The sequence below is a fragment of the Elephas maximus genome, chromosome 6 (assembly GCF_024166365.1).
Source record: "Elephas maximus indicus isolate mEleMax1 chromosome 6, mEleMax1 primary haplotype, whole genome shotgun sequence".
Classification (NCBI taxonomy): domain Eukaryota; kingdom Metazoa; phylum Chordata; class Mammalia; order Proboscidea; family Elephantidae; genus Elephas; species Elephas maximus.
The window spans coordinates 30808847-30831540 of NC_064824.1; the positions used below are offsets into that span (position 1 = coordinate 30808847).

The 22694-nt window shown below is 39.6% G+C and overlaps 1 protein-coding gene across 11 annotated transcripts in view; it reads left to right on the top strand.

The window, feature by feature from the left end:
* Positions 1-14275, top strand: part of R3HDM1 (R3H domain containing 1) — a 191825-nt gene extending 177550 nt beyond the window's left edge. For all 11 annotated transcript variants that reach the window (XM_049889247.1, XM_049889236.1, XM_049889239.1 and 8 more), the window contains 6 exons: positions 792-895; positions 3153-3325; positions 7207-7351; positions 11195-11277; positions 11728-11812; positions 12919-14275. In XM_049889247.1, the coding sequence (XP_049745204.1) occupies positions 792-895; positions 3153-3325; positions 7207-7351; positions 11195-11277; positions 11728-11812; positions 12919-13280 (952 nt within the window). In that variant the 3' untranslated portion in view covers positions 13281-14275. The remainder of the gene's footprint in view (positions 1-791; positions 896-3152; positions 3326-7206; positions 7352-11194; positions 11278-11727; positions 11813-12918) is intronic.
* Positions 14276-22694: the final 8419 nt, after the last annotated feature.

A 22694-nucleotide genomic window follows, 5' to 3' on the forward strand; every position in this document is an offset into this window, starting at 1 on the left:
AAAGATTACATCCTTGGAAACCCTATGGGACCGTTCTACTCTGTCCTATAGGGTCGCTAGGACTTGAAATTGACTCGATGGCAGTGGGTTGGTTTTTGGTTTTAGTATATATAGATTAAGGCTTGTGGTTATTTGAGAATTCTTGGAAAGTATTTATAGTATCACTGTATGATTTTAAACTATTATCCTGAAAGAATTTACTAAAGAGAAAACTTTAGAGATATATTATGACAAATCCCATGTTAGAGTCTCAAAAACTGTTTAAAAATACAGCAGTAATGTAATGGTTTTACACTAACAGAGCTGTTTGTTTTTCTCAGTATTTATGTTATAATTTGTCAGAATTTCTTAGATAGTACATTTTCTAAGAAATGTTTTTTCTGGATTTCATTATTATCAAACTGCATATTCCCTTTTCTAAAATATAAGTGAGATCTGAATAAATTGTCTTTATTTTATAAAGTTAGTTTTTTTTTTTTTTCTATTTAAAATAATTATTAGAACAATACAAAAGCCATACTTAAAATAAGTTGTTAAATTGCAAGAGTGATGGAATTAGGGTTTGGCTTTTCCTGGTTGTAAAAAATCAATGCTATTGCGTAAGCATATAGTGATTTTTATGCAATAAACTAATTATATTTCTAGAAGAAGGAGTTAAATGAGATTTCACTTTTACTGCTGACTAATTCAAAAGGCAATTTTATGTAAATAACATTGTTGGACTGCGCAGAGAACCTTCACACCATCTCCATCTCATTGTGCAGTATTCTGTGTTTGATTTTCCCCCATAGCTCATCAGTAGGTTACTTGCAACATCCAGGATCAGAACAAGTCCAGTTTCCTCGAACTACTTCACCATGCACTTCCCAACAGCTTCAGAGCCACCAGTGCACAGGTATGAGTAGATCACGACTGGGTGGGGCAGAGGGGGGGACATGCAGTGGCTTGTCCATTTGAGAAAGAGCTAAATTAAGTTCCTTAGGCATTTCTAGAAAAAAGATTCTCAACTTGTTATATACAAAGATATATTTGGGATATTTAGGGTGCCATGCTAAATCACAGTTAACATGTTCAGCCACTGTCTTCCTAAACTACTACTAATAAATACTACATGGAAACCCTGGCATAGTGGTTAAGTGCTATGGTTGCTAACCAAAAGGTCGGCAGTTTGAAACCACCAGGTGCTCCTTGGAAATTCTACGGGGGCAGTTCTGCTCCATCCTATAGGGTCGCTATGAGTTGGAATTGACTCGACGGCAATGGGTTTTAATACTCCCACACTCCCATCCTGACCCTCGTCCCTTGGACGGTTCCCCCCCGGCGCCTTATATGCGTGGATACTCTGACATCCTCTCCTAGGTACTCCTCTCAGTACTCTTTAAGTTTTCCCTGGGTGATCCAGCCACCCTCAAGGCTTCAACTACTGCTTTTTGCCAACATCTCCCAAATCTTATTTTTACGAGAAGACTATATGGCCAACTGCCTACTGGATATCCATACCCTGATGTGTGTCAGAGACACATCAGACAGTATTCCCACCCGTACTTCTTCCTCTTGAATCCCTTACCTCACCTTCTACCTAGAGACTAAGGCAGAAATTTCAAAGTCATAATTAACTCCCTCTGCCCCTGCCCCACGTTCATGTAGTTACCATTTCCTCAAATCTTAGTCCTCCTTTTTTCCCCATTGTTGCTAGTTTTGATCAATACTTTTCATGTCTTATTTGTAGTAATCTCTTATTTGCTTGTCTCATGTTTCCCCCATCCCCGACTTGCCTCCAGCACACACACAGTTTCAAAAATTATCATCCTGAAACAGAAATCTCATTATATCATTCCTCTGAATAAAAATTTGGATGGCTTCCCTCTCTAAACTCCCTAGCAAGCAAGCCTCGTATTTATAGTTATATCGTGTAGTCATACAGAACTTTGTCTTTAGAATACACTGTGCTTTTTCATGACAAAAATACCTTTGTACTGGTCTTCCCTCTGCCTGGAGTGCCCATCCACATCCACCATCCTTCTCTGTTTGCCAAAACCCTGCACATCCTTAAAATTTGGCTCAAAACTTACTCTTCTACAAAGGCTTCCCCAGTCCTAAAGACAGTCTATTACTTTGATCTGTACTTGCATAGTGCCTCATACAAACCTTTATCATAATACCATGTTTCATGGTAATGATTTGTGGACAGTAAATAGACCCCTGAAAAACAGATAATAAAAGATGATGGAATAAATGACTAATAGTGGCTGCATCAAGCACGGGCTGCTGTGACTGAGGAGAACTTTGAGACGCCTCTAAGCTGGCAACCCTTCAATGGTTTGTCTAGCCAGTCAGGTTGATTATATTTCTAGAGAGCTGGAAACTACCATAAGGTTACGTAGTAAACTGTCATCCTGGAGGGAGGGCACAGGACCCTGCCTTACACAGACGTGGTTGGTAGCACTAGTAATGCTGCGGCACTAGTAGTACCCAAGAGAAATGAATCACCCAGTGGTCCATTTAGCTCCACGGTACAGTTAGCATGGTGCTTTTACACATATCTGAGCCTCACAACACTATGGAGTCAGCCAGGAGGCCTTCCTAGCCTCATTTTTCAGATGAGAAAGCACAGAGTAAAAGAAGGTATGTAATTTTACCAGAGTCATAGGACAGACATTTAAGGGAACTAAAATCGTGCTCTCTGACGTCCATGTCCCAAACGTTTTCAGTGCATATAATCGACACTAATTCATTCTCTATAAAGACGACTATACTGTCAGTATCTGTTTAGAGTACTAATTTTTCCCAGTTTTTTTCTTGGTGTATTTATAATAATGCCTGTTTTAAAATTAATTTCTTTTAAAACGTGAAACACCTTTTTCGATCATATCTCAGCCGTGCTCCTGTCTACTGGGCCCTGCAGGAGGTAACTGCCTTTTCCTGAGTAACTCTAGGCCTGTTATTTTTAGGATAAATGAGATGTTTTTGAGTATGGGGTCAATTTTAATGCTTTGTTAAACACACACAGTATGAAGTACTGGGGCATAAATCTGGCTTACATATCTAATAGTCAGATTTTGTTCAGAAATGTAAAATTATTGCCGTTATCCAGGTGTTCAAAGATAACAGGCTTATTTGCTAAAACACACTGGTCTAATTCTATTTTTCAGCTGTGCCACCTCCGCCACCTGGTGGAGGAATGGTGATGATGCAGCTCAGTGTACCCAACAATCCACAGTCTCGTGCCCACTCACCCCCCCAGTGGAAACAAAACAAATATTACTGTGATCACCAGAGAGGACCGAAGTGTGTGGAATTTAGCAATGTGGACAATATTGTCCAGGTAAGATGCTTCTTTTGTTCATTATCATATTGAAACTTGCCAAGTTGAGGTGGCTGCTAACCGAAAGGTTGGCAGTTTGAACCCACCAGCTGCTCCATGGGAAAAAAGACCTGGCAGTCTGCTGCCGTAAAGATTACGGCCTAGGAAAGCCTACGGGGCCATTCTGCTCTGTCACATTGGATCACAATGAGTCAGAATCAACTTGACAGCACAACAGTAAGATCGAACTGTAAGGCTTGACCACTTGACCACTTATCTGTCAGATTGTTGTACTGTGGCAGCTTGCTTGTTGCTATGATGCTGGAATCTATGTCACTGATATTTTAAATACCAGCAGGGTCACCCATGGGGGACAGGTTTTAGTGGAGCTTCCAGGCAAGAAAGACCAGGAGGAAAAGCCTGGCAACCTGTTTGAAAACCTTGTGGATCACAACAGAACATTTGTTCGATATAGTGCCGGAGGATGAGCCCTCTAGGCTAGAAAGCACTCAGAATACACAGTGGCCCTAACAATGGACTCCAGAATGCCAGTGATCATGAAGATGGAGCAGGACCGGGCAACGTTTTGTTCTGTTGTACATGAAGCGATCGTGAGTCGGAGCCAACTGGATAGTAACTAACAACAACAAGGCTCGACAGTGAATTTGAAATCTTCTCCAGTAGATGAGTTAAAGAAGTTTTGGACATTCTGTATATCCAGACAATTTCTTTCAATATTTAAGTATCATTTCCCAACTTCTACATACCTAAAATATTCTTAACTTAAAAAATTAGAAGAGAAAATAGATCTAAAATTAAAAGAATCAAGCATTTATCCTACCTTTCCCATATGAACTTTAGTGCAGCCAGGTAGTTGATGAGGGAACATCCTTCATCACAGAAGAAGCCCAACTAATAAATGCAGGTACAGCAGTAGAGTTAGAAACATCACCATGTGGTAGCCCTACTGAGATAATGGATCAAGGAAAAGATCATAACGGGTGTTAAAAACATTAGGTAAGAGGCGTATGGGGGGCTTTAAAGTGAATGGATTAAGGAGACAGTGCTTGAACTCACTGATCAATATCATAGCACTGAAAGTTGGGTCTCTAAACATTATTTGCTTCCTCATGTGGTGTAGGAAACCCTGGTGGCGTAGTGGTTAAGAGCTACGACTGATAACCAAAAGGTCGGCAGTTCAGATCCACCAGGCGCTCCTTGGAAACTCTATGGGGCGGTTCTGCTCTGTCCTATAGGGTCGCTATGAGTCAGAGCCAACTCAACGGCAATGGGTTTGGTGTTTTGGTTAATGTGGCTTAGAAGGAAGTACATCACTTGTGTTGTACTCTTGTCAGAAAATTGAACCTGAACCGAACCAGGCCTCTAAGCCTAGCTGCTGATTCACAGGAAATAAAGCGAAAAAAAGAGTACAAGTTATATGGGATATGGTACTGAGGAAATTGGCCCCATTTCTTTAATAAAATAAATGGCATTTTGAAATGGGGGCTAGAACTGTTACAAATTAGAAGACTTAAGAGATGTAACAGTCAGATGCAACGTATGGATCTTGTTTGGATACTGAAGAGTCAAAAGATTTTGCGCAAAAAGAAGATATTTAAATATGTTAGTGTTGTTAGTGTGATGATGGCGTTGTAATTATGTAACTGTTAGAAGTATTTATATACTGAAATATTTGTAAGTGAAATGGTGTGAGACCTGAGATTTGCTTTAAGTACCTCAGGAAAAACACAGCAGCAGGCAGGGGAACTGCATTTGAAGTTGGATGATGGGTGCATGGAAGTTCGTTATACCCTTTACACATTTATATGCTTGAAACTTTACAGAATTAAAAGGTTTTTAAAATATGTTTTAATAGAGAAAAGGTATTTCAATACATATGACAAAGTTATAGCAGAATAAAAAGGGCAAAAGTCATTTATAGGTAGTTCACAAACTATAAAAGGCCAAATGGCCATTAAACAGATGAAAATATAAAAATATTTTTGTCAGTATAATTGGGAAAATTTAGGAAGACTAATAGTTTACATGTTGGCAGCAATATCCAATTATAAGTTCTCGTATACATTCTTGGTGTGCATTTGGTAGTGTAAATTGGTACAACTGTTTTTGGAATGCACTTTAATAACATTTTTCAAAATGTGGAAGGTTCATAGCCTTTGATCCACAAATTCACTTCTGCAGATTTACCTAGTAAGAATTATGGAACAAGTATACAAAAATATATATAGTAGGTTATTTTTTGCTTCCCTGTTGTAACATTGAAAAATTGGAAACAGTCTTGACATTCATCAATAGGTATAAAGAATAGGCTCCCCCCTACTACCCAGAAGGTAGCTTCTAAGTACCTGTCTCCACTAAAAGGAGAAATGACAGTGGCCAGTTTTGGGGTGGGGCAAGTACAAAATGAGCCCAGGACATCTTGCTGTGTCATCAAGTAGGGGCATGCTGGATGAATGATGGGACATGGCAAGGGATACAGGTTTGAAGACTTAAGGCATGAAAATAATGATAAAAATGAGTGGTAACCCATAGAATAAAATACAAATCCTTGAGGCAATACTGATAGAAATAAATAATTCAATAAATGGGGAAGAACACAAAGGAGACTAATAAATGTAGAAGGAATGATGGAATTAGGAAATTACCACTGAGAAACCACTAGGCAAGAAGCATCACTGAGTGCTAACGTAGTATAGAAATGTGATAAGCAGAATATTTTCATACAGTATTTCTCCATAAGATACTCATAACTATAAAGGAAAAAATAATGTTGCCATAGAGAAACCTGGCAGACACCATTTTAACCCAGCGATTGACATGAGCATCACCAGTGCTGTGAGGAAGATGGACATAACGCTCCTCCGGATAGGATGCATTGAGAAGGACACCACATCGCTTCTGGTGTTCCTTCCCAGACTATATCACATGAACTTACTTGTGGCATGGAGATAGCAGACAAACCCAAACTGAGGGACATTCTATAAAATAACAATTGAGAAAATCCGAATAAAGTCTGTAGATTAAATAACGTTGTTAGGTGCCGTCAAGTCAGTTCTGACTCATGGTGACCCTATGTACAACAGAACAAAACACTGCCTGGTCCTGTGCCATCCTCACAGTCATCGTTATGCTTGAGCCCATTGTTGGCAGCCACTGTGTTAATCCATCTCATCGAGGGTCTTCCTCTTTTCCTCTGACTCTGTACTTTACCAAGCAGATTAAGTAATAGTGTTGTTAGTATCCTGATTTTGATCATTTTATTGTGGTTATATAAGAAATTTTCCCTTTTTTTTTTTTTTTAGGTAATAGGCAGTAAATATTTTGGGATAAAGGGGTGGCATCATATATGCAGCTCACTCTCAAACAGTCCAGAAAAAATAATAATAGTCATACGTGTCTATGTATGTATATCTCAAGGGGGCAGGAGAGAAAGCAGGTGTAATAAAATCTTAACACTGGGCAATTCTGGGAATTCTTTGTACTATTTTGCAACTATTCTCTAAGGATGAAATTGTTTAAATATAAAATTTAAAATAACATTTAACATGGAAAAAAATGAGGTAAATGTATGTATTTTCTCATGGAAAAATATCTATAAGATTATTGTTACATACAAAAGCAAGTTTAAAAAAATAGGGTGAACAGTCTGTCCCCATTTTTTTAATGTATGTATAAATGCGTATGCATAGAAATAATCTATTACTGGAGTTTATCTTTGGGACTTGGACATGACACATTTCATATATTTCTATAATGCTTGAACTTTTTTATAGTAAGTACACATTTGCCATCAGGAAGAATAAAAAGTTTTTATCCAAAAGAAATTTTCAAAAAGCCTGCCAAAAGTGCTGACTCGTTTTCTTGATGTATTGTAATTACAGCACAGCCCTCAACTCAGTAGCCCCATTATTTCACCAGCTCAGTCGCCAGCACCAGCTCAGCTGTCCACCCTGAAAGCTATACGTCCCTCTGGACCACCACTTTCCATCATACCCCAGTTTTCTAGACCTTTTGTCCCTGGGCAAGGTAAGTGTGTGTGAAACTAGTCACAGTTTCAAGGAGTTTAAAGACATCCATTGCCAATCACTTGTCAGTTGTCTGTCAGGACTGCATTTTCACCTCCATTAAGCATATGTGTGTTCATTACCACACAGAGTTGCAGCCTTCATGTTTCATCACTAAGACTCTAATTTCATTTGTGAAACTGGCGTAATTTTTCCTTGTGCCTTCTTGCTAAACACTAGAAATGTCTTGATTATAAGCAAGCTTTACTTTGAGATGAGATACACAGCTAAAAGGGAAAATCCGATTTTCACAGAGAACATGATCTGAAATTTATTGAGTCAGTCAGTAATTATTTAAATACTAGAATTAAAATGGTTTTAACTTATTCTTAGAATCTATTCCCTATAAAACCAAAAAAAGAAAAAAAACTGTTGCCATCAAGTCAATTCTGACTCATAGCGACCCTGTAGGGCAGAGTAGAACTGTTCCATAGGGTTTCCAAGGAGTGGCTGGTGGGTTCGAACTGCCGACATTTTGGTTAGCAGCGAGGCTCTTAACCACTGCGCTGCCAAGGTTCTATTCCTTATAATAATAAATAATGTTCTGTATCTGTCCCATATTTCTAATTTCTATATTAGAACAACATATATCAAGAGTTTATTCAAAACACATTTATTAAGAACATATCGTGCCCTTAATTACAAAGATAAGGCCAAATCCTCGCCCTGATTGACCCTCAGTCTAGTTGGAGGAACAAACATAAGCAGACAAATATAAAATAATATGGAAACTGAATTTTATATCCTGGAATTTATCCTAAGGATAATGCACACAAAGATTTATGTACAGAAGACTTTGTTCTATAGCAGAAGAATTCAGAGACAACCTAAGTGTCCCTCAGTGAGGATCAGTTAAATTATAGCGTATCCACATAAGGAATACTGTGCGGCTATCTAGAAATCCTGTTTTAAAGGATCATTAAAGGGGTTAATATGCAGAACATGTTGAATGATTTTAAAAAACAAATTACACAGACATTTCACCAAAGAAGATAAACAGATGTCCAGTAAACCCCCGAAGGTGCTCAACATCATTAGTCATTAAGGAGATGAATATTAAGACCAGAATGAGGTATCACTTCACAAATGCACTAGAATGACTAAATCAAAAAGACTACCAATACCAAATGTTGAAGAAGACACTGAGCAACTAAAACTAACATATTCGTGATGGGAGTATAAAATGCCACAACCACTTTGGGAAAAGGTTTGGCAGTTTCTTAAAATGTAATCATTTACCGTACACCACAGCAGTTCTACTTCTAGGTATTTACCCAAGAGAAATGAAATATGTCTACAGAGGCTTGTATAAGAGTATTTCTAACAATCTTATTTTATAATAGCTTAAACTGAACGTGACCTAAATGGCCTTCAACAAGAAAATAAATTTAAAAAATTGTGGCATGTCCTTAAAATGGAATGCTACTCAGCAACAAAACCAAAACTTTTTATTCTACTGACATTCAAACCAAAAACCAAATGCAGTGCCGTCAAGTTGACTGACACTCAACAACATGGATAAATCTCAGAGTCAAGCAGAAAACAAACCAGACCCAAAAAAAATACATACTATGTGATTACAATTATATGACATCCAACTGCAGGCAAAACCAATCTGTGATGTTGGAAATGAGATAGTGGTGAGAATGGGGCATGGAACTGACTGGAAAGGAGCTTGAGAGGACTTCTCAGGGGGCAGACATCTTCTATGTATTTTTTGGGTCATCTTACACGTTTTTATAATTGTCAGAATTCATCACACTCAGCACTAAAGATCTACCTTTTATTGTATGTTAATTATTTCTGTTTTTTTTTTTTTTTCAAGTTACAGAATACACACACACGTATGTGCAAACATGAATGTATATAGAACAGAGTCTGAAAAGACACACCAAAATGCTAGCAGGGATGGAATTATCAGAGTAGTTTTTACTTTTGTCCTTTATAATTCCCTATTTTCAGATTTTCTACAAACAAATTAATAATCTAGAAAAACAAAGCATGTTATAAGAAATACGTCGAAACAGTGCATGGCAATACAGTAATACAGAGATGCATCGTCTAGTATGAATGCCCCCAAAAGGAGCCCATCACCCAGCCTGTAAGGAAGGGTGTCCAGTCTTCAGTTTCTCACATCATCTCCATATTTGAAAAGACTGCTGCTCCAAAGGACTAAATCTTAGGTGTCCTTGTCCAGGGGTTTCCCAGAATTTTTAAGCAACTTTCCTTGTATACTGTTAATACTAAGTTTTTGAGCTTTATTAATTTTTTTAACTTTATTATTGTAACAGTTAACTAATTTATTTACAATTGAATCTTATGCATTGTCATGGGTCACATTACATCTCTGATCTCAGTGCCAAGTCCCCTGTCATGTCTGTACCCTTCAACTGGAGCTTGGGAGGGAACGAGCATGGCTGGCTTGGGTGTGTCCTGCCAGGGAGCTCGCCAGGCACCTTCACAGTGTTCATTAGAAAAGAGCCGATGGACGGAAGGTGAGGTAGGCAGTCCACACCTTGCTTCTTCTGTTATAAAGCTATTAAGAGAAAAGGTATAAGATTTCCTAGCAACTTACCCATAATTCCCCTCCAAAGAAGGTGCTAAATTTGGGGATTTGTGGTTAAAACAAAATGAGAATATAACCAGTGTCACAAAACAGTTATGTGTACTAATTGTTCAATGAGAAGCTAATCTGTTTTGTAAACCTTCATCTAAAGTACAATAAAAAAAAGAGTAATAAATTATAAAAAAATAAATAAAATGAGAATGTAACACAAGTGAAAACTTAACTGTTCTCCAGGACAAAGCTTTTGCAGCAGTATTTATTAAGCCCTTAGCACGTGATAGCTTTAGTGAAACAATAATTGGAAGATCTTCATCTTGACTACCCCACACTTACTGATTTAGGAAGGGGACACTTGCTCGTGACTAACTTAAGAACCGTGCCACTCTGTCTAAGCAAGTTGAAATTATAAATACAGACTTTAAAGAGAGGTTGAGAACAGACCCTGGACTTTGAATGTAAATATACCCAATGGTTAAAACTGTGTAAAAATGTAATTGATGTCATTAAATTGTACGCCTGAAAAGTGCTGAATTGGCAAATGTTGTATTATATATATTTTTACAACTAAAAAACTGTAAAATGTGTGAGTATATGTAAATGTATGAATACATATACTTACAGTAGTTGACAGTGAATTTAGAATGATAAAGAGCTTAATGTTTATCAGGTTCTTTTCTTCCCCTGAAATTTAAGTTATATTAAAAATAGAAACAGATGAATTTTAGTGCCACTATGGGTGGGATGGGTGGTTACAGTTATTTTGGTGGATTTCATATGGGATGTTAGGATTTAGTGTCATAAAGTGTTCTCAGATTCTTTCTCTTCCATATCTTCAATTTTTTCACCTTTCATTTTTACCCACTTTTTAAAAATATATTTAATTTTTTGAATAATACATTGACATGGTTCAAAAATCAAGTATTTGAGAAAGTATACAAGAAGAAAAATTATGCAGGGAAACCTTTCCCTGTTTGTCCCCTGTGCACCCAGTTCCCACCACTCACCCTCCTTAATAACCACAGCAATTAGTCTTTTCAGAAGCTTACCCCAGCTCTTGAAAGGAATATGGAAATTCTTAATTCTTTTAAAAAAGCATGTCAATACTTACACTTGTTTTATTCTCCCAAACATGATCTTCCCCTGTTCATTTTAATTGTTTTGAACAACTTAGGAAGCTGTGGGAAGCAACTTTATAACTGAATAGAGAAAAACATAGAAATATTTTTTATTGACTTTCAGGAGATACCAGATACCCACTACTTGGCCAACCACTGCAGTACAATCCACCTGCCGTCCTGCATGGACACATTCCAAACCAGCAGGTAGGAAAGCCAGCCGTCTGACTTTTTAGGCTTCGCTGGTCAAACGTCATACCTCCATTGCTGGGGGTGTGGGAGGTACACACACAGGAGAGCTCTGTGCCTCCGCCTGCTGGTTTGTAAACGTGATGCCTGGCCCCACCGAGGGCAGAGCAGGGGGGGAGGTGGGGCACGCTTGGCTGAGCAGTAATTCCCTAGTGCTCCCCAAAGGTGGGTGGTGGCTAGGAGATTAGGGCACCCTTGCTTATAAAAGACAAGCAGCAAGTGACTGGTCATCGTGAGGGGCAGAGATGCCATTGCCACAGAAGCAGAATTCAGAAGGCCTGGGATTGTTTTTTGGGGGCTGAAGTACAAAACCCAGATGGAGTATGCCTAAGTGTTAAGTTTTTAAACATTCCAAACACATTTTTCAGCATTCTTAACCTCATTTCTTATCCACTTGTGGGTTTCCAGGGTCAGCCTGGCAACAGGCATGGAAACCGAGGAAGGAAACAAGCTAAAAAAGCTGCATCCACTGACCTAGGCGCAGGAGAAGCAGGTGTGTCTCTGGGGGGCGACTGGATGTGGTTCTACAAACTGTTGACCAGTCTGGCAGTCACTGAAAATGTTCCACCCCACAGAAATGGTTTTTCCTCTTCCTGGAGTCTCCCCATGAGCCATAGAACATGATGGCATCTAAAACTTAGGATGCTCAGATACGTTCTTCTAATTTTGACTCATGTCAGATGTGAGAGTATAGTCAGTTCAGGTGGGTTTAGGAAGGTAAGGGGACCGACGGGAGAAGCATTGTGCGGGTTAGGGCGAAATTCCTTGCCAGGTGACTCTTCACCTCTGTATTCTTTGAGAAAGGGAGTAGTCCTTACATTTACGTGAGAGAGAGTATGAATGGTCAAATATATTGCTGCTCCCATGGGAAAGTGCTTTCAAGTATGTACCTTAGTTTTCTGTGCACAACAGCCTTGGGGCGGTTAGTGCATTGTCTTTATTTGATAATGGGACCGTGAAGGTCAGCAATCTGCCTGAGATCACACACCGAATTTAGAGAGTACACAGTACAGTACTGCCTTGTGTATGGGCAGCCGTCAGTGAAAACTGCAACTGGTAGCTTAACACCGTTAGCTTTATACCCCCTGCCTGAGGGTTACATGGGAATAATTTAAAAGGTGGCCATAACAATTGTGTAGATGTGAATGGTTTCAGAAAATTCTATTCATTTCCTACTCACATTTAGGTCTACAGTACTTTTTACCTACCTTTTTAGTAACAAACCAAAACCCATTACTGTTGAGTCAACTCTGACTCAAAGCAACCCTACAGGACAGAACAGAACTGCCCCACAGGGTTTCCAGGGAGCAACCACAGGATTCGAACTGCCGACCTTACGGTTAGCAGCCAAGCTCTTAACCGCTGTGCCACTACGGCTCCTTTTGGTAAACACCAAAAAAAACAAATGCCGTCGAGTCAATTCGGACTCATAGCCACCCTATAGGACAGAGTAAAACTGCCCCGTAGAGTTTCTAAGGAGCACCTGGTGGATTCGAACTGCCGACCTTTTGGTTAGCAGACATAGCTCTTAACTACTATGCCACCAGCATCCCTTTTTGGTAACAAGGATGTGTTAATTCTATACCGTTTTCATTCTAGTTGTTGGGAAGGTCTTGGAAATTACTGAATTACCAGATGGAATAACTCGAACGGAAGCCGAGAAGCTTTTTGGAGAACTTTTTAAAATTGGCGCCAAGATCCGGTGGCTCCGGGACCCTCAGTCCCAGCCCCAGCTGCGGCGTCACCCCCTCTGCTGTGGCAGTGGGGACAGCACTGTCAACCCTGAACGCTCTAAACCCAGTGACTTGGCCTCCACATACACCGTCTTAGCCACATTCCCGTCCATTTCAGCTGCGCAGAACGCATTGAAGAAACAAGTTAACTCAGTGAACAAGTTTAAGCTGAGAACAAGCAGGAAGCACTATGACTTCCACATTTTGGAAAGGGCAAGTTCTCAGTAACAGAGCCACCTTCGGCCCCTTCACCTTTATGATTCCCTTGTCCTCTCTCATCTCTGATTGGTTTGGTGTTTGGAGCTCTGTTAACGTTATAGAGACTCCTAGGACGTGTGGGCATGGCGTTATAGCTTCTGAAGAAAGGCCAGTGATCCAGCAAAGGGGGAAGAAAGATGCATTTTGCCCCAAATGACTGTAGGAATCCACATCGGAATGATACAGAATTAGCAGCTTTTTCTGAGGAAATGCTGTTCAAATGCCTCCTAACTTTTATAGTTATTTTGTTTTCTATTTCCAAATTCTTGTATCAGATCCAAAGCTCTATTGTACAGCAAATTATCCTTCAAAATGATTATAACCAGTTGCAACCTGTATTTCTTTTTGCAGCCAGCACAGTATGACCCAACTTAGAATTTGGGGGGGGGGAAAGAATGCAGGAGCGGAACAACCAAGTCAAAACCGTTCACTGTCTTTTTTGGGAGTTGGGGATCACTAAGGAGAGCCCACAGATAGAAGATTACTCTTCCCCTGAATCCCTAAACATAGAAACAATTTCCAGAAAACATGGAACTCCCTCATCAGGTCCTTTCCTGACTCATTTAGGTAGCATGAACATTAGTATAAAGTAAATTATGTTCTTCACACCACTTAATCAGACCACTTAGATTCAAAGGGGAGTAGAAATCATTCTAAGCAGGAAAATACTTAACACTTTTGTTTTTTTTAAGTGTCCCTCCAATAAGTAAATGCCACTTAGTTGCATTCTCCTCCTTGTGGATCCTATTTAGTCACCTAAGGAAATGCATTTGGTGAGTGCTGGAAACTTCTTCAGTGGTTTAAAATTTGTTTTCGTTGTCTGCAGCGGATCACTGGACATCAAAGATTCTTTGCACTTATGAACAAGGAACCTTTTTTTCAATTTCTGTGTAATTCGCAAGGCTGTACAATGTGTGCTGATGCAAGCCTTTTTCAGTTCAAGAGAATAAATGTTTACAAGTACAGACTCACTTGGTCTTTTTTAAATTTTAAAAAAAAAAATGTTTTTTTTAATTAATTTCGGTATTAAAGACTTAGTAACCTGTCCTGAAGATTTCTGTTTCAGCCTTACTGAGGATGAAGTACGGTAAACCACCTCATTTTACAAATGTCCTAAAAAGCACCCGTTTCTCTGTGGGAGCTCTTCCTTGTGGGTATGCTTCATGTTACCTTGTGCTCATAAAGTTAATACCAGTCAGTTGTAGACGATTTGCAGTATGAACATAATTACAATCCGGCAACTAAAAAAAGAACATTAGGCTTGGTTAGGTAAAGGATTTGCATTTTAACTTACATATTGAAACACGCAGTTATCACATTTAACTCAAATGATTTATTTATAAAAGACTTTCCCCGCTTGTTAGCCAACAAAGTCAAACTTCTGGGCAATCTAAAAAGTGGGGTCTGCCATCTGCACCTTACCGGGAGACTGGCTTGATTCCAGCCCAGACTAGGGGCTTCCTTTGAAACCGAAGAGCAACAGGTGTTATCGGATTCTGGCACAGATGTTCGCTCACTCTTCAGTATTTGCAGAGTCCCACTCGATCCAGAGAATCTTCAGCCTCCCCACACGTCCTGATTATGAATACTGTACTTCTCGGGTCGGAATTTGGAACGGCCTTAGAACCACGTCAGACTAAGGAGACACGCCCAGGGAACGAGGAAGAATGAGGACTATGATAATCATTTCCTTCTGAGGCGTGACAAATGTTTACTATTTTTGCCCTGCAGAGAGTCAAAAATGGAGAAGACACGTAATTAGAGCCAGCACTTACAGCTAGAATATCCTTCAATCATACCAGGGCATAGAGATTTTTAAAAAGCTGCAATCCCATGGTTTATCAGTTTCTCTGAATATTGAACTTTTGCAGTTGGAATCCTTGTAAAGTTTTTGCTTTAGACTCCTGGTTTATTATGTAGGAGTTGAATTCTGCCAAGGGACAGTCGGTGAGAAATTGTGAAGGTAGCCCCAAGCCACCACCTCCATCCCTGACAATCACATAGGAACACTAATGAAATCTCCATTGTCTCCCACCCCCTTTGCACTTAGGAACACATTCCGTAGCCTGTATGATGATGCCCTGTTATTTTTCATACTCTTGAATCTGATTTCATGTATCTAAAAATGGTAGGAGCAGGAGAAGGCAAAGAAAATACGATGATTTGGCCCAGACTTCAAACCTTCCTAAGGACAGCTTCAGATATCCCACAGCCCCAGCAATAAGCCTTCCTACTGTGGGCTGTCCCGGAGCACTGACCATGTTTAAGGTAGATGTTACTTTTACCAATAAAATTGGCTAGTCTTTCCTGTGCCAGTATTAGCAGCTCCAGCCACCCGTACTCTGAGGATAATAGAGGTCACTTCATAACATTCTGTCCACTTCTGCTACTTCATGTATTGGAAAGCTGAGAATATGGTTTTTGGTTTTTTAAGCCCATGGTCCATGAAGAACATGGTTATATTGGGTCTGTGCTTGTGAACCTGGAGCATAAAGTGTTTGCCGTGGTGCTGAAGGTAATTAGCATCCAAGCTGTGACAACAACAGGAAACTGAACCTTCCCTCAAGCTAAGAAAATCTTTTTCTTAGGCCACCAGGGAGAAACCTGTGGTCTGTGAATAGTGTTTCCACACAGGTCTCTGAGTGACTTGGGAGGAATCAAAATTGTCAATTGCTTAATTAAAAAAAAAAGTGTGATTCCTCTCTTCTACCCCCCTAACCTCAGGAAGTAGTTGAAAGTTGAGTTCTCCACGTGCCCCGATCAGCAACAGAAAAACAAGACTTCAGCAGAGGCCAGCCACACGGCCTTTGTGAAGGGGGCCAGACCCCCAATAACAGTCTGCCCAACAGAGGATAGGATGTGGTATCTATAGTCTTCAGAAGCAGAGAACGTGAATTTCATAGTCCCTAGTGTGGTGCTGGCATATAGGCGCTCTATACGTGCTGATGTGATTCAAAGCTGTCCCCATGTTACTTGTTATTCTAGAAGCCTTTATGAGCTGGTGCTGAAAGAGAACCTGAGGCTCAGACGTACCTTCAGCCCGTAAACCTTCACCAGCATAAGAAACAGGTTGCTATGACTGTCCTTTAATTTGCCCAAGGCTACATATGTTCACTATTGCATATTAGTGAATATTGCATATTTGTGAGTTATTTTCCCCTTTAGTGTCTAGGGGTCCCTGGGTGGTACAGTTGAGTGTTCATCTACTAACCATAAGGCCAGTGGTTCAAATCCACCCAGAGGTGCCTCAGAAGAAAGACCTGGCAATATAGTTCAAAAAAAACAGCCAGTGTGAGAACCCTATGGAGCACAATTCTACTTTGACACACACAGGGTCACCATGAGTCAGAATCGACTTGCTAGCGGTTGTTTGTTTTTAGTGTCTACACTTGGATTTATTTTGGTTTTTTTCACTAGCATAAGACTGGCGGGGGGCAGGGAACAATACAGGCCCTGGAACCAGTTGCCTGGATTTAAGTCTTAGCTCCATTACTTACTAACTGTATAACCTTAGGCAAATTACTTAATATCTCTCCCCTCCCCTGCCCTTCTTTTCCTTTCTCTATCTTCCCTCCCTTCCCCATCCCCTACCTACACAGTCTCCCTGGGTGACCTCATCCAGTTCCATGGGCTTAAGTACCATCTATATGTTGATGGGAAACCCTGGTGGTGTAGTGGTTAAGTGCTATGGCTGCTAACCAAAAGGTTGACAGTTCAAATCCACCAGGTGCTCCTCGGAAACTATGGGACAGTTCTGCTTTGTTCTATAGGGTCACTATGAGTCGGAATCAACTTGATGGCAACAGGTTTGGCTTTTTTTTTTTTTTTTTTAACATGTCGATGATTTCCAAATTTATATCATTAGCCCTGATTTCTCCTTGGGATCTCCAGACTCATATGTAGCTGCATTCTTCAATTCTCCTCCAAGGTAGCAAATAAGCACCTCAAATTTAACATAACCAAAAAAGAACTCTTGATTTCCAACCCCTCCCTCAGTCTTGCTCATCTTAGCAAATGGCAGTAAAATCCAGTCAACTGGTTAATTAAAAAAAAAAAGTTTGATTCCTATCTTCTCCCCACTCAATCAACTCCATCAGCAAAGCATTTACCTCAAAACCAAGTCCTGAAGCAGACCTCTTTTCACCATCTCAATTACCAAAATAGCCTTCCTAACCAGTCTCTCAGCTCCCACTCTTCTTCCCCTGTCCACACAATGACCAGAATGATCTAAAAGACAATCAGCTCGTGTCATTCCCCTGCCTAAACCCCCTGAATGATATCACATCCCACTTAAAATTCCAAACTGTTTGATCTTGCCTTACAAAACATCTAGCCCTGCCTATGTCTCTGATCTCATACCACCCTAGGACATTTGCCACTGTCTTCTACATCATTTTGTTCCAGTTTTCTCATCTCATTTATCACTACCAGATGAGTTTATTTTCTGTCCCCACCACTACAATATAAATTCCAAGAGATTAGAGATATTGTCTGTCTTGCTTGTAGCTGTATTCCCAAGTACTTGGTAGTTGTTTAGCAAGGATTTGTTGATTGTTTAATGACAAACATAGGATCAGAAGGGAAAAAAAGACAAAAATGGATGTCTGAAGAGACTCTGAAACTTGCTGTTGCATATAGAGTAGCTAAAGTGAAAGGAAGAAATGTTGAAGTAAAAGAGCTGAACAGAAGATTTCAAAGGGCAACTCGAGGAGACAAAATGTTATAATGAATTGTGCGAAGGCCTGGAGTTGGAAAACCAAAAGGGAAGAACATGCTTTTCATTTCTCAAGCTACAAGAGCTGAAGAAAAAATTCAAGCCTCGAGTTGCAATATCGAGGAATAATGTGGGCAAAATGTTGAACAACTCAAGAAACATCAAAAGAAGTTGGAAGGAATATACAAAGTTACTGTACCAAAATGAATTGGTCTGGGTTCAGTGATTTCAGGAGGTAGCATATGATCAAGAACCAATGGTACTGAAGGAAGAAATCCAAGCTGTACGGAAGGCATTGGCGAAATACAAGACTTAAGAATTGACGGAATACCAATTAACATGTTTCAACAACAGTTGCAACACTGAAAGCACTCGTCTGTGCCAAGGAATTTGAAAGACAGCTACCTGGCCAACTGACTGGAAGAAATCCATGTTTGTGCCCATTCCAAAGAAAGGTGATCCAACAGTATAGGAAAATTATCAAACACTACCTGGTGGCACAGTGGTTAAACATTTGGCTGCTAAGCAAAAGGTCAGCATTAAGAATCCACCAGCCACTCCTTGGAAACTCTATGGGGACAGTTCTACTCTGTCCTGTAGGGCCACTATGAGTCAGAATCAACTCATTGGCAATGGGTTTGGGTTTGGTTAATACCACATCCAAGTAAAATTATGCTGAAGATAATTCAAAAACAGTTGCAGCAGTACATCAACCCAGAGCTGCCAAAAATACAGCCAGATTCAGAAGAGGTCGTGGAAAGAAGGATATCATTGCCAATGTCAAACAGATCTTGGCTGAAAGCAAAGAATACCAGAAAGATGTTTATCTGAGTTTTATTGACTGTGCAAAGGCATTCAGCTGTGTGGGTCATAACAAATTAGGTTTAACATTACAAATGCAAATTCCAGAACACTTAATTGTGCTCATGGGGAACCTCTAAGTAGACCAAGAGGCAGGCATTTGAACAGAACGAGGGGATACTGTGTGGTTTAAAGTCAGGAAAGGTGTGTGTCAGGGCTGTATCCTTTCACCATACTTTTTCAATCTGTATGCTGAGCAAATAATCCGAGAAACTGGACTGTATGAAGAACAGGGCATCAGGACTGAAGGAAAATTAACAATGTATGATACATAAATGACACAACCTTGTTTGCTGAAAGTGAAGAGGACTTGAAGCCTTCAGCGTGGATTACACCTCAACATAAAGAAAACAAAAATCCTCACAACTGGACCAATAAGCAACATCATGATAAACGGAGAAAAGATTGAAGTTGTCAAAGATTTCATTTTACTTAGATCTGCAGTCAATGCCCATGGAAGCAGCAGTTGCATTGAGTAAATCTGCTGCAGAAGACCTCTTTAAAGTGTTAAAAAGCAAAGCTGTCACCTTGAGGACTAAGGTGCACCTGACCCAAGACATAATATTTTCAGTCACCTCATATGCTTGTGAAAGCTGGACAACGAATAAGGAAGATGGAAGAATTGATGCATTTGAATTATGGTGTTGCCGAAGAATATTGAATATACCACGGACTGCCAGAAGAACAAACCAACCTGTCTTAGAAGAAGTACAGCAAGTAAGGGAAATAAAGGGTATCAGAATTGGAAAGGAAGAAGTGAAACTATCCTTATTTGCAGATGGCATAATCCTGTACATAGACAATCCCAGAGATTCCACAAGAAAGTTACTGAAACTAATAGAAAGATTCCGCAAAGTGGCAGGGTACAAGATAAACACAAAAAAATCAGTTGGGTTCCTCTGCACTAACAAGGAGGACTCTCAAAAGGAAATAAAATTTTAAAAATACTGTTTAAAATAGCACCCAAGAGGATAAAATATCCAGGAATAAACCTAACCAGGGACATAAAGGGCTTATACAAGGAAAAGTATAAAACGCTACTGCAAGAAACTAAAAGAAATCTACATAAATGGAAAAACATCCCATGCTCACGGATTGGAAAGCTTAATATTATGAAAATGCCAATACTACCAAAAGCAATCTATAGATATAATGCAATCCCAATCCAAATCCCATCATTCTTTAATGAAATGGAGAAATTAATCTCCAAATTTATATGGAAAGGAAGGAGGCCCCAAAGCTAAAGCAATATTGAGAAAGAAGAAAGGAGGCCTCACACTTCCTGATCTCAAAACTTACTACACAACCACAGTAATCAAAACAGACTGGTTTGGTACAAGGACAAGATGCATTGACCCATGGAGTAGAATTGAGAACCCAAAGGTAAATCTATCCATCTACAGGCAGCTGATCTTTGACAAAGGGTCAAAGTCCAATCAGTGTGGAAAAAAGTCTCTTTAACAAATTGTTCTGGCAAAACTGTATATCCATATGCAGAAAAATGAATCAAGGCCCATACCTCACACCGTATGGATCAAAAACTAACTCAAAATCTCTCAAAGACCTAAATGTTAAAGTTAAAACTATAAGTTCCTGGAAGAAAACATAGAGTCAAAACTAGGGGACCTAATTTCTGGCATAAATAGCCTATCGAACAGAACTAAAAATGCACAAAAGACAGCAGATAAATTAGATAACTGGGACTTCCTAAAAATCAAATACTTACGCTCATCAAAAGACCTTACCAACCACGGGCACTCTTTGTTAACCCCAAACTAAAACCATTGCCAAGGCCCACTCTTCAGGCAAAGATTAGACTGAACTATAAAACATAATACTCATGAAGAGAGTGCCTCTTAGCTCAGGCAGGTACACAAAACCAAAAGGGTGACTCCTGTCTGGAGGCAGAATGAGAAGGCAGGAAGGGACAGGAGCTAGTTGGATGAACATGGGAAACTCAGGGTGGAAAGGGGGAGTGGTGCTGTCACATTATAGAAATTGTAACTAGTGTCACATATAACAATATGTATAAATTTTGTGTGAGAAATTAACTTGAGCTGTAAACTTTCATCTTAAGCACAATTTTAAAAAAAGACTTTACCAAGAGAGTAAAAAGAGAAACTACAGACTGGGAAAACATCTTTGGCAAGGACATAGAATATACAGAAAACATCAACAATTTAACAACAAAAAGACAATCCAATTAAAAAATGGGCAAAGAACATGAACAGATCACTAAAGAAGACATTCAGGTAGCCAACAAATTTATGAAAAAATGCTTGCAGTCATTACCCATTACCCACCCAACCCAGTGCCATTGATACCCATTAGAGAGATGTAAATGAAGCTACAATGAGATACCATCTAACCCCTGTAAAAATGGCACTCATCAAAAAAAAACAGGAAACAACAAATGCTGTCGAGGTTGTGGGAGAATTGGAACTCTTACACATTGCTGGTGGGATTGTTTAATGGTACAAGCACTATGGAAAACAGTATGGTGCTTCCTCAAAAAGCTAAAAATAAAAACTACCTCATCATCCAGCAATCCCACTCCTGGGTATATATCCTGAAGATATAAACACAGTGACAAAAATAGACCTATGCACACCTATGTTCATTGTAGCATTATTCAAATAACAAAGTGAAAACAATGTAAGTGCCTATTAATGGATGAACAAATAAACAAATCGTGATACCTGCATACAATGGAATACTACACAACTATAAAGAATAGTGAGGAGTTCATGAAACATCTTTGTCTTAGTCATCTGGTGCTGCTATAACAGAAATACCACAAGTGGATGGCTTTAAAGAAGAGAAATTTATTCTCTCAGTGTCTAGTAGGCTAGAAATCCAAATTCAGGGCGCCAGCTCCAGGGGAAGGCTTTCTCTGTCTATCAGCTCTGGGGGGAGGGTCCTTGTCATCAATCTTCCCTTGGTCTAGGAGCTTCTCCACACAGAAACCCCGGATACAAAGGACACATTCTGCTCCTGGCCTGGCACTGCTTTCTTGGTGGTAAGAGGTTCCCCTGTCTCTCTGCTCACTTCTCTCTTTTATATCTCAAAAGAGAATGACTTTAGACAAAATCTAATCTCGTAGATTGAGTCCTGCCTCATTAACATAACTGCTGCTAATCCCAGCTCATTAACATTATAGAGACAGGATTTACACCACATAGGAAAATCATATCAGATGACAAAATTGTAGACAATCACACAATACTGGGAATCATGGCATAGCCAAGTTGACGAATATTTTGGGGGGACACAATCCAATCCATGACAATCTTATAACATGGATCAATCTGGAGGACAGTATGCTGAGTGAAATAAACCAGTCTCAAAGACAAAATATTGTATGGTCCCATTATTATAAAAAGTCAAGAATAGATATACATACAGAAAGGAAAGCTCTTTGATGGTTACTAGGGGTGGGAGGGAAAGGGAGGGGGAATCACTTCCTAGATAGTAGATAGTTGTTACTTCTGGTGATGGGAAAGGCAACTTGACCAAGGTGAATAAAGACACTAAGGAGTACTCGAGAAAAAGGGGTAATTTTGGTAAATGCTGTAACATATACAATTTTTTTTTTTAATTTTTATTGAGCTTCAAGTGAACGTTTACAAATCAAGTCAGTCTGTCACATATAAGTTTATATACACCTTACTCCATACTCCCACTTGCTCTCCCCCTAATGAGTCAACCCTTCCAGTCTCTCCTTTCGTGACAATTTTGCCAGCTTCGAACCCTCTCTACCCTCCCAACCCCCCTCCAGACAGGACATGCCAACACAGTCTCAAGTGTCC